Source organism: Neoarius graeffei, chromosome 17, assembly GCF_027579695.1.
Source record: "Neoarius graeffei isolate fNeoGra1 chromosome 17, fNeoGra1.pri, whole genome shotgun sequence".
In the NCBI taxonomy this organism is placed as follows: domain Eukaryota; kingdom Metazoa; phylum Chordata; class Actinopteri; order Siluriformes; family Ariidae; genus Neoarius; species Neoarius graeffei.
This window is the reverse complement of record NC_083585.1, coordinates 61,833,914-61,847,250: the sequence shown is the minus strand read 5'-3', so window position 1 is coordinate 61,847,250 and position 13,337 is coordinate 61,833,914. Positions and strand designations below refer to the sequence as shown.

Here is a 13,337-nt window from a genome sequence, read left to right as displayed (position 1 = left end):
AACTGACACTTCAGATCTCACCAAGCATTGTCCAATCCACAAAAAGCCCCATTCATTAGGATCATGTAGGAGCTTTAGAGACAAACTGCTAGCTGACCGTAAACAATATCTCAAAGACAATTCCATCTGCTATCGCTGTTGTGCTTCAACCTCACACATTGCAAAGAACTGTGACAAAACCATAACATGTGCTGAATGTCAGAGCAACAAGCATGTCGAAGCCCTCCACCCAGGTCCTTCACCATGGAAAGCAAAGCCACCCCCACCTGCGTCAGAGGACGGCAGGGAGTACCGTGAGAACCAGCAGCCTCCAGAGATTGTCTCCTCTAAGTGCACTGAAGTATGCGGTGAGGGGATGAGCGCTAGAGGTTGCTCCAAAATATGTCTAGTTACCGTCTACCCACAAGGCCAGAGAGAAGCAGCAACTAGAGTATATGCTATCATCGATGAGCAAAGTAACAAGTCCCTTGCACGATCAGAATTCTTTGAGATATTCGGCGACAAAAGCACCCCATCTTCGTACTCTCTCAAGACATGTGCGGGCAGCATGGAGACGTTCAGTAGGAGAGCGTGTGGCTACATGCTGGAGTCACTGGATGAGAAGACCTGCATCCCTCTACCAGTCCTCATTGAATGCGATGAACTCCCAGACAATAGGTCTGAAATCCCAACACCCAGTGCAGCTTTGCATCACCCTAGAGCTGTGCAATATATCGTATTTTTATCACGATATCGATATTGGTGTCAAACGATATCAAAATTCATAATATCGATATGAAACGATTTTTTGTCATTTGTAAGGTAAAACGAACCCTTCTGTCCCCTAAGGCACACCGTAGCCTTGTATACGTCATCCATTCTACTCCCGCGATATCTCCGCAACAGTAAAAAATCAGTTCTTCTGTTTTCATACGTGTCGGGTGATTTGATATATTGATTTGTTAATATGTTGTTTGATTTGCTTGCTAATAGTTATAATAATACAATTAACATATATTTACGTCATATTTTTGGATGTGGGACTGGGTAATGTAAAAATGGCATCTACGGAAGAAAACAAGCACAACAATATTAGCACATATCCAGCTTGCTAGCTGTGTTAGATGTGTTAAACCGTGTGGATTTAAGTGGAATAATTGCGAGTCGTCCTGTGGTCAAGGCAGCGTTTTAAGGTAAGGCAATTTGGTTATTAATGTTGCCCGCCGCGGCATGTTTACTTGGGTTCATTTGATTTTGACTTGCGCATCTGCAGCTAGCATCATGCTTTGAAGTAGGTTCTGCTAAGGACGGGTTTATTGCACGATGTAGACGGACTCGGATGTAATTACATTGGTTTTAAAATTCCGTGCGCTTAAAACGGTGTCCCCCTGCTAATCATGTACCCCTAATCATGTGTTGCTTTTACTTTTCGAGTGAAATATCTCTGCAAATGGTATTTCAATGCTGACATGCCAAAAAGATAGCGGAGTCCACATTTGGAAGATGAAGGAAGAGAAGCCTGATGCTTGAAAATAGATCGCTTAATCCACAACGCATATCTGTATTTGAGACATAACTTGCAACTAGTGGGGATGTTTTGGAATGACTGTGCATAGGGTGTTTTTGGCCACAGAACACTAACCCACAGTAGTAAGAGGACTACTGGGTTCGTGGATTTTGTCTGTTGACTGAGCGAAGCATGGTGTTTGCCTTGTGCCATTTCACGTAGCATCTAGCCGCAGTGCCACCTACACTTTCAGGGAATGTTTACATGCCGCTGAGCTATTTTCATGTATGTTAATTCTTAAGGACTTGTCTCTATATTGTGCGTGTTCACACACGGACTGGCCATCGGGAGTAGCGGGAGTTTTCCCGGTGGTTCAGCGTGGGCCGGTGGAGAAAAAAAAAAAAAAACAGTTGCGCGCTGGCCTTTAATATGATAAGCAATGTTAACAGTTTCTTTAAGAAACTGTTAACATTGCTTATTACAGTTGCGCGCTGGCCATTAATATGATAAGCAATGTTAACAGTTTCTTTAAGAAACTGTTAACATTGCTTATTACAGTTGTGCGCTGGCCTTTAATATGATAAGCAATGTTAACAGTTTCTTTAAGAAACTGTTAACATTGCTTATTACAGTTGCGCGCTGGCCATTAATATGATAAGCAATGTTAACAGTTTCTTTAAGAAACTGTTAACATTGCTTATTACAGTTGCGCGCTGGCCTTTAATATGATAAGCAATGTTAACAGTTTCTTTAAGAAACTGTTAACATTGCTTATTACAGTTGCGCGCTGGCCTTTAATATGATTAACATTTAACATGTTAACATTGCTTATGTTTCTTTAAGAAACTATTAACATTGCTTATCATATTAAAGGCCAGCGCACAACTGTTTTGTTTTTTTTTTCTCTGCCGGCCCATGCTGAACCACCGGGAAAACTCCCGCTACTCCCAATGGCCAGTCCGTGTGTGTGCGTATTTAATGTTGGTGTCTTAACAACACACAAGCTTACGTTGTAGTGTGTGTGTGTGTGAGAGAGAGATTTTATCCTTGGCTGGCTACGAGCCAGTGTGGACGTTACGCAGTAATCACTGGTAATACCAGCGCTGGCTCCATCCTCTGTGATCGGAAATGTTGAGTGAGGAGAACGTGAGCCTTGTGCAGGCGATAGGACCTATGCAAAGTACGCGCTTGCACAGTAAATAGTTTAAGTAAAAGGCGTTTCAGGGTACAACGGGAAGGGTTGACAGGTAGCCTATGAGGCCTGTACTATAAAAATGTGGCCCGGTGCCTCGGGTGTTGATGATCGGGGCTTTAAAAAAAAGGTGTATAAATATCGTTTTAAAAATCGCGATATCAATATTTACTGAAAAAATCGTGATATTGATTTTTTCCAATATCGAGCAGCCCTACATCACCCTCACCTGAGATGCATAGCCAGTGAGATTCCCCCCATAGACTCTAATGCTCAAATACTGTTGTTGCTAGGAAGAGACATTTTGAAAATACACAAGGTCAGGAAACAAATCAATGGCCCAGACAATGCCCCATTCGCTCAAAAGTTAGACCTCGGCTGGGTGGTGGTCGGTGATGTGTGCCTCGGCACAGCGCACCGCCCCTCCTCAGTCACTTCCCTCAAGACAGGCATCCTAGGAAATGGCCGCCCCAGCTACCTCGCACCCTGCCACAGCCAGCTATGCGTGAAAGACTCTCCACACAGCCACTCAGTCCTTCAAGTTCCTCCGCCTCAGCAAGCTGCTGCTCACACTGCTCCTCTGCTCCACGGGGACAACCTGGAGTCCTCCATTTTCCACTGCACCAACCTGCTCCATCTATCGATGACCTCAACTTCCTGAAGATCATGGATAGTGAGGTATGTCAAGATAGCACCCAAAGCTGGGTCGCACCCTTACCTTTCCGGGCTCCGAGAAAACATCTGCCCAACAACAGAGACTATGCTATAAAAAGACTTAAGTTAGTTTGCCACACACTAGAGAAAAATCCTGTCATGAACATTACATGCAGTTCATGCAAAAAATGATTGACAGTCAGCATGCAGAGATTGCCCCAGTCCTCCAAGAAGGACAAGAAAGCTGGTATTTGCTGTCTTTTGGCATCTACCATCCCAAGAAACCCGAACAGATTCGAATAGTGTTTGATTCAAGTGCCCAGTATGAAGGGATCTCGCTTAACAATGTCCTGCTCAAAGACCCAGAGTCAGACTCTGAAATCAGACCTCAGACCACAGTATTAATCACTGAAACCACACAACGCAGCTTAGGAACTGAGCGCTTCGAGCGTTTCTCAAAGTGGACTTTTGTACTGAGAGCACTTGCGCTCTTGATTCACATTGCTCAGTGTTTCAGGCAAACGAACAAAGACAACACATGCAGAGGGTGGCATACCTGTAAGAAAGCAATCACACCAGAGAACCTGGAAAAGGCAAAAAATGTACTGATCAAGAACATGCAACAGGAAAGATATCCTACTGAATTCAGCAACATACAGAGTAAGACAGACATTCCAAAACACAGCCACATTGCAAAGCTGCACCCACTGATTGACAGCTGTGGACTTCTCAGAGTTGGCGGACGCATTACACAGTCTGGCCTTGAGGTGAACCACACCAATCCCCTCATCATCCCAGCTCAGCACCACCTTACGACTCTCCTTGTGCGCCACTACCATGAGCAGGTAAAACACCAGGGCAGACACTTCACAGAGGGGGCCATCAGGGATGCTGTGCTGTGGCTGGTGGGTGCGAAGAAATGCATCAGAGGCACACTATTCTGGTGTGTCACCTGCAGGAGATTGCGTGGCAAGATAGAACATCAGCTGATGGCAGATCTGCCTGCAGACAGGCTTCAAGCCACCCCGCCTTTCACGTACGTCAGCCTGGACGTGTTTGGGCCGTGGGAGGTCGTCTGCCGTCGGACGAGAGGTGGACAAGCCAACGGCAAAAGGTGGGCTGTACTGTTCACATGTCTATGTGTGCGTGCTGTACACATTGAAGTGATAGAGACACTGAGTGCATCTAGTTTCATTAATGCTCTGCGGAGATTTTTCTCCATCAGAGGCCCTGCAACACAGATTAGGTCAGACAGAGGGACAAATTTTACTGGTGCATCAAAAGAACTGAATCTGGAAGACGACGCAGACATGCAACGTTACCTGCAAAATCAGCAATGCACATGGATATTCAACCCCCCACATGCCTCCCATATGGAAGGGGCCTGGGAGCGACTCATCGGTGTGGCTCGTCGCATCCTGGACTCCACGTTCCTGCAGCAACGCTTCTCTTCTTTGACACATGAAGTCCTCATCACACTCATGGCAGAGGTTTGTGCGATCATGAATGCGAGACCTCTGCTGCCTGTTTCAACTGACCCCAAGAACCCACTTATATGCTGACCCCAAGAACCCACCCCATCCATGCTCCTAACACAAAAGACAGGAGCCCCGTCATCACCTCCACCTGACTTTGGCAAGGCCGAGATCATCCGTCACCAGTGGAAGCTGGTACAGTATCTTGCAGAGACATTCTGGCACAAATGGCAACGTGAGTACTTGAGCACCCTGCAAAGTCGTGCCAAATGGCAGAACAAAAGACCTAACTTGCAAGAAGGAGACATTGTCCTGATGAAGGACAATGCAGTTCCAAGAAATCACTGGCTGATGGCAATGGTCATCAAAACCTTTCCCAGCAAAAACAATGTTGTAAGGACCGTAGATGTCAGAGCTATTCGCCAAGGCACTCCTAAAGTGTACAAAAGACCAGTTACTGAACTTGTGTTACTTTTCTCTCCTAAACAGGACGTTGATTGTGTTTAAGTGTCTTAAGCGGTAATAGATGTGTGGTATCCTTAAGATACCAGGCAGGGAGTGTGCTGGTCTTAATGACCATATATATCCATTTTGTGTTCCTGAATAAGGTTTTTCCTGTGATTTGCAGTGCACAGGCGCCATCTAGGCGGCACGGTGGTGTAGTGGTTAGCGCTGTCGCCTCACAGCAAGAAGGTCCTGGGTTCGAGCCCCGGGGCCGGCGAGGGCCTTTCTGTGTGGAGTTTGCATGTTCTCCCCGTGTCCGCGTGGGTTTCCTCCGGGTGCTCCGGTTTCCCCCACAGTCCAAAGACATGCAGGTTAGGTTAACTGGTGACTCTAAATTGACCGTAGGTGTGAATGTGAGTGTGAATGGTTGTCTGTGTCTATGTGTCAGCCCTGTGATGACCTGGCGACTTGTCCAGGGTGTACCCCGCCTTTCGCCCATAGTCAGCTGGGATAGGCTCCAGCTTGCCTGCGACCCTGTAGAAGGATAAAGCGGCTAGAGATAATGAGATGAGATGAGAATGAGGCGCCATCTACTGACCACTAGTGGTAACGCAGTGCAAAGGTATACAGTTGAGTTTCGATTTCCTGTTCTCAGAAAGATAGAGACGTTTGCCAGAGTAAGTCGTTTCACATGCGCATCCTGTTTACAAGTTTATAAAGTTTCTTTATACCCCACAGGGGCAATGCCCGTAAGTAACGCAGTGTTCAAATTGTATTGTATTAAATGCTTTACATTTCTTAGGTGAAATAGGAGAATGTTTAAGTTGTAAATGGATGTATTTCTACAATGAGTAGATTGTTTGTGTTCCGAGTAATGGCAGCTAGCATGCTCAATGTAAAACAATGCATACAGTAAGTTACAGTGGGGCAAAAAAAGTATTTAGTCAGCCACCAATTGTGCAAGTTCTCCCACTGAAAAAGACGAGAGAGGCCTGTAATTTTCATCATAGGTACACTTCAACTATGAGAGACAGAATGAGGGGAAAGAATCCAGGAAATCACATTGTAGGATTTTTAATGAATTAATTGGTAAATTCCTCGGTAAAATAAGTATTTGGTCACCTACAAACAAGCAAGATTTCTGGCTCTCACAGACCTGTAACAACTTCTTTAAGAGGCTCCTCTGTCCTCCACTCGTTACCTGTATTAATGGCACCTGTTTGAACTCGTTATCGGTATAAAAGACACCTGTCCACAACCTCAAACAGTCACACTCCAAACTCCACTATGGCCAAGACCAAAGAGTTGTCAAAGGACACCAGAAACAAAATTGTAGACCTGCACCAGGCTGGGAAGACTGAATCTGCAATAGGTAAGCAGCTTGGTGTGAAGAAATCAACTGTGGGAGCAGTTATTAGAAAATGGAAGACATACAAGACCACTGATAATCTCCCTCGATCTGGGGCTCCACGCAGGATCTCACCCCGTGGGGTCAAAATGATCACAAGAACGGTGAGCAAAAATCCCAGAACCACACGGGGGGACCTAGTGAATGACCTGCAGAGAGCTGGGACCAAAGTAACAAAGGCTACCATCCGTAACACACTACGCCGCCAGGGACTCAAATCCTGCAGTGCCAGACGTGTCCCCCTGCTTAAGCCAGTACATGTCCAGGCCCGTCTGAAGTTTGCTAGAGAGCATTTGGATGATCCAGAAGAGGATTGGGAGAATGTCATATGGTCAGATGAAACCAAAATAGAACTTTTTGGTAAAAACTCAACTTGTCGTGTTTGGAGGAGAAAGAATGCTGAGTTGCATCCAAAGAACACCATACCTACTGTGAAGCATGGGGGTGGAAACATCATGCTTTGGGGCTGTTTTTCTGCAAAGGGACCAGGATGCCTGATCCGTGTAAAGGAAAGAATGAATGGGGCCATGTATCGTGAGATTGAGTGAAAACCTTCCATCAGCAAGGGCATTGAAGATGAAGCGTGGCTGGCTCTTTCAGCATGACAATGATCCCAAACACACCGCCCGGGCAACAAAGGAGTAGCTTCGTAAGAAGCATTTCAAGGTCCTGGAGTGGCCTAGCCAATCTCCAGATCTCAACCCCATAGAAAATCTTTGGAGGGAGTTGAAAGTCCGTGTTGCCCAGCGACAGCCCCAAAACATCACTGCTCTAGAGGAGATCTGCATGGAGGAATGGGCCAAAATACTAGCAACAGTGTGTGAAAACCTTGTGAGGACTTACAGAAAACGTTTGACCTCTGTCATTGCCAACAAAGGGTATATAACAAAGTATTGAGATGAACTTTTGTTATTGACCAAATACTTATTTTCCACCATAAGTTGCAAATAAATTCTTTAAAAATCAGACAATGTGATTTTCTGGATTTTTTTTCTCATTTTGTCTCTCATAGTTGAGGTATGCCTATGATGAAAATTACAGGCCTTTCTCATCTTTGTAAGTGGGAGAACTTGCACAATTGGTGACTGACTAAATACTTTTTTGCCCCACTGTACATGTGGAGTCTGAAATGACTTAGACAGCGAATATGTGCTAAAAAGATGTCTTTGTGTTTGCTTTCAGTTTTACGGCGTGATTTTGCACATATGTTCAATTTGTGTGTAAAATAAAGGAGAGGAGAAAAGGAATTGGATACCCTTGGCATCTTTTCTTTGTTCACCTCACCTAGCCGTTTATACATGCTGGATAGCTGAGTACGCATACGCTTAGTGAGGCCAGTACATTTATACAAAAACAATTATCTGCCTCAGGCTCAGTGACTATTGGTGAATACCTCAACTTCATCTTGGTTATTATTCACTGATAGTCATTTCGCCTTCACCAATTAATTATTAAATATTGATGGTTGTCAGGGTGCAGGCACTAATGGATGCAAGTGCAAGGGAGAGCGGGTGCATTGCAAACCGTCAACAAATTCAAATCAGGAAGCCGATGTCGTAGTCAGGGATGGACAAGGGTCAGTCAATCAGGATATCAGAGGGCAGGTGAGGAAACAGAGCCAGGAAATAAACAACATAAACAGAAGTTAAACACAAGTCAGGTAGAAAGTCAGAAGGCTCGGTAAGGTCAGGTACTGAGACACAGAACGATACTTCACGATGTGTGTTTGTGACTGCTGAGCTTATATAGGGGAATGATTGCAGACTAATGAGAGACAGGTGTACTTGTTAATACTCAGGAGATGAGGGGTGCTGTGGTGTTTGGGAATTGTAGCCCAGAGTGGCCATGTTTGGCGGCTGCTCCGAACTCAGGTTTTCAGCGCTGTTACTGACAATGGTTAGAATGATACTGCAATCAAAAATCAACTTTACCAGTTAAAAATGAATGTTGAATCACTCAGTATGTTTACATGCACACTAATATTCCACTGTTATTCCAAATATGACAGTAATCAGAATTTGACACAGGTTATGTCAACAGCATATTCTGAATTTGGCCTCATTATGGATTTAGCATTTCTGATTAACACGTGTGGAATATGCTGATATTATTCAGGTTTGAGGAGCATTCTTTGGACATGTATACAGTAGGGTGGAGCTCATTTTTAAAGTTACTAAATATGACCCTCTTACTACCTAATTTTATTTTTATAATATACATATACAACCCCGATTCCAAAAAAAGTTGGGACAAAGTACAAATTGTAAATAAAAACGGAATGCAATAATTTACAAATCTTTAAAACTGATATTGTATTCACAATAGAACATAGACAACATATCAAATGTTGAAAGTGAGACATTTTGAAATTTCATGCCAAATATTGGCTCATTTGAAAGTTCATGACAGCAACACATCTCAAAAAAGTTGGGACGGGGCAATAAGAGGCTGGAAAAGTTAAAGGTACAAAAAAGGAACAGCTGGAGGACCAAATTGCAACTCATTAGGTCAATTGGCAATAGGTTATTAACATGACTGGGTATAAAAAGAGCATCTTGGAGTGGCAGCGGCTCTCAGAAGTAAAGATGGGAAGAGGATCACCAATCCCCCTAATTCTGCGCCGACAAATAGTGGAGCAATATCAGAAAGGAGTTCGACAGTGTAAAATTGCAAAGAATTTGAACATATCATCATCTACAGTGCATAATATCATCAAAAGATTCAGAGAATCTGGAAGAATTTCTGTGTGTAAGGGTCAAGGCCGGAAAACCATACTGGGTGCCCGTGATCTTTGGGCCCTTAGATGGTACTGCATCACATACAGGCATGCTTCTGTATTGGAAATCACAAAATGGGCTCAGGAATATTTCCAGATAACATTATCTGTGAACACAATTCACCGTGCCATCCGCCGTTGCCAGCTAAAACTCTATAGCTCAAAGAAGAAGCCGTATCTAAACACGATCCAGAAGCGCAGACGTCTTCTCTGGGCCAAGGCTCATTTAAAATGGACTGTGGCAAAGTGGAAAACTGTTCTGTGGTCAGACGAATCAAAATGTGAAGTTCTTTATGGAAATCAGGGACGCCGTGTCATTCGGACTAAAGAGGAGAAGGACGACCCAAGTTGTTGTCAGCGCTCAGTTCAGAATCCTGAATCTCTGATGGTATGGGGTTGCATTAGTGCGTGTGGCATGGGCAGCTTACACATCTGGAAAGACACCATCAATGCTGAAAGGTCTATCCAGGTTCTAGAGCAACATACCGGTATGCTCCCATCCAGACGACATCTCTTTCAGGGAAGACCTTGCATTTTCCAACATGACAATGCCAAACCACGTACTGCATCAATTACATCATCATGGCAGTGTAGAAGAAGGGTCCGGGTACTGAACTGGCCAGCCTGCAGTCCAGATCTTTCACCCATAGAAAACATTTGGCGCATCATAAAACGGAAGATACGACAAAAAAGACCTAAGACAGTTGAGCAACTAGAATCTTACATTAGACAAGAATGGGTTAACATTCCTATCCCTAAACTTGAGCAACTTGTCTCCTCAGTCCCCAGACATTTACAGACTGTTGTAAAGAGAAAAGGGGATGTCTCACAGTGGGGAAACATGGCCTTGTCCCAACTTTTTTGAGATGTGTTGTTGTCATGAAATTTAAAAATCACCTAATTTTTCTCTTTAAATGATACATTTTCTCAATTTAAACATCTGATATGTCACCTATGTTCTATTCTGAATAAAATATAGAATTTTGAAACTTCCACATCATTGCATTCCGTTTTTATTTACAATTTGTACTTTGTCCCAACTTTTTGGGAATCAGGGTTGTACATATACACACACACACACATACATATATATTATATATAAACAAATATGAAGAAATCTAACTGGTAGCTCAATCAGCATGAAGTTTGGCAGCCAAGCCACAAAGTCCACCACAGTTAAGTCCTGCTGTCATTAGAGGCATTATTCAAAATAGGGCCTACAATAATACAACACTGGAATGGATTGGGGCAGCATTAAATATTATCAGTTTATTAAGGGTTTAATGCAAAGTATCCAGTGAAATGTACACTGTGTAACTGTTATAGTGTTAATCATTTTAAAATCTCATCACTAACATTATGGACCTAACCAGTCTAGCTGATCCCATTCCACAGTGCCTGACAACCTAAGCTGAAAATATGCTTAGGAAAAAAAGCCTCTACTGGCCCTAGGTCTACCCATACCCATACTGAAGACACTTTTTTTGAGTACCTCTGAAGTCTGGATACAGAACTAGTGCATGGTAAATATACCACATTGCTATAATTGTCAATGTATGAATAAACTATTTTGTTGAACAATATTTTTGTTTTTACTTCATTGACAAAATATATCAAAAAGAAAGTACCAATCTCATCACATCTCATTATCTCTAGCCGCTTTATCCTGTTCTACAGGGTCGCAGGCAAGCTGGAGCCTATCCCAGCTGATTACGGGTGAAAGGCGGGGTACACCCTGGACAAGTCGCCAGGCCATCACAGGGCTGACACATAGACACAGACAACCATTCACACTCACATTCACACCTACGCTCAATTTAGAGTCACCAGTTAACCTAACCTGCATGTCTTTGGACTGTGGGGGAAACCGGAGCACCCAGAGGAAACCCACGCGGACACGGGGAGAACATGCAAACTCCGCACAGAAAGGCCCTCGCCGGCCATGGGGCTCAAAACCAGACCTTCTTGCTGTGAGGCGCCAGCACTAACCACTACACCACCGTGCTGCCTGTGGATCATCATGATCTGCATATTTGATTTGCCATTTTTTTTTTTTTTACACCGGATGCCCTTCCTGGCACAAACTTCCATAATCTATCCGGGATTGGGACCAGCACTAAGTATGCACTGTACATGTAAACAGGAATTAAATATTCCCATCCCCATGCATGTAAACAGGAATATTAGTGGAATATTTATTTTAATTAGCCACATAAACAGCTTCGTAGGAATATTGTCTTTTTTGGGATAAGGGCAAAAACCAGAATATTTTGTGCATGTAAATGAAGTGATTGAGAGGAGCAGTTAGGAGAGCAGCAACAACAAAAAGATTTGGTTCCCCCAATGTTGACTCCATAGTTATGGCCTTGGTTGAGGGTGTGGTCTGTACTCATCTCATCTCATCATCTCTAGCCGCTTTATCCTGTTCTACAGGGTCGCAGGCAAGCTGGAGCCTATCCCAGCTGATTACGGGTGAAAGGCGGGGTACACCCTGGACAAGTCACCAGGTCATCACAGGGCTGACACATAGACACAGACAACCATTCACACTCACATTCACACCTACGCTCAATTTAGAGTCACCAGTTAACCTAACCTGCATGTCTTTGGACTGTGGGGGAAACCAGAGCACCCGGAGGAAACCCACGCGGACACGGGGAGAACATGCAAACTCCACACAGAAAGGCCCTGGCCGGCCACGGGGCTCAAATCTGGACCTTCTTGCTGTGAGGCGACAGCGCTAACCACTACACCACCTGGTCTGTACTCAAACACAAATTTTATATGTTCCAGTGCTATTACACTGTATATAGTCTGCGTGCATCTATATATATATATATATATATATATATATATATATATATATATATATATATATAAAAGTCTCAAATAAAAGGTGTTAGGTACCAACAAAGCTAAAACAAAAGAGTTCAACCAAAATGAAAACCGTAAAGAATTTAACTTTTGACAGCGTGACATCCAGTTACAGAGCTTTAACACAGTCACGTGAGCACTTTAGCTCTAAAATGCTGGAAGATGGTTGTTGGGTGTTGGCTGTTTAAAGCACATTGACTGGTCTGATCTCTTTAACATTTCTTTACATGTTACCCTTTGACTGTAAATACAAATTCAGTTCTAAAAGAATGACACTCATAGAACCAATTAAATTAACTGCATAGAAATTAGATTAAAAATAAAATTTGTATAAAATGACTTTGAAAAGAAGAATGATGTCCAGTTCTCACCTGTTTTTCATTTTTTTCTGCTTCAGTTGAAACTGTATCATGACCTTTATGTTCATCCACTGTACACAAATAACAGATGAAGCTTTGGTCAGTACGACAGAAGATCTCGATCAGTTTGTCGTGTTCAGAGCAGATCTTCTCTTGGAGCTCTGCACAGGCTTCAACTAACTTGTGCTTCTTAAAGGCAGGAGACTGATAGTGAGGTTTAAGATGATCTTCACAAAAGGAGGCCTGACACACCAGACAGGAATTAGTGGCTTTGCGTTTTCTCCCAGTGCAGGAATCACACTCCACATCTCCAGGTCCAGCGTAACAGTGAGCAGGAGAAGCAGCTTGGAGTTCAGTCTTTTTCAATTCCTCCACCGCTTCATCCAGCATGTTGTTCCTGCACAGAACAGGCCTTGGGGTGAAACTCACTCGGCACTGGGGGCAGCTGTAGACGCCCTTCACATCCTCCTGATCCCAGCAGCCATTAATACACACCTTACAGTAACTGTGTCCACAGGGAATAGCTACAGGATCCTTCAGGAGATCCAGACACACTGGACAGCTGAACTGATCCACAGAAAAATGATCTACTGAAATACCAGCCTCTGCCATTTTCCTGTACTGAGAGAGAGAGAGAGAAGGCTTGAGCTCTCAGATTTCTGAGTTTTG

The 13,337-nt window shown here is 43.7% G+C and overlaps 1 protein-coding gene across 1 annotated transcript in view; it reads right to left on the bottom strand.

Annotated features, from left to right (window-relative positions):
- Positions 1-13,337, bottom strand: part of LOC132864390 (tripartite motif-containing protein 16-like) — a 31,553-nt gene extending 18,216 nt beyond the window's left edge. The window contains exon 1 of the mRNA XM_060897814.1: positions 12,681-13,337. Within this exon, the coding sequence (XP_060753797.1) occupies positions 12,681-13,280 (600 nt within the window). The 5' untranslated portion in view covers positions 13,281-13,337. The remainder of the gene's footprint in view (positions 1-12,680) is intronic.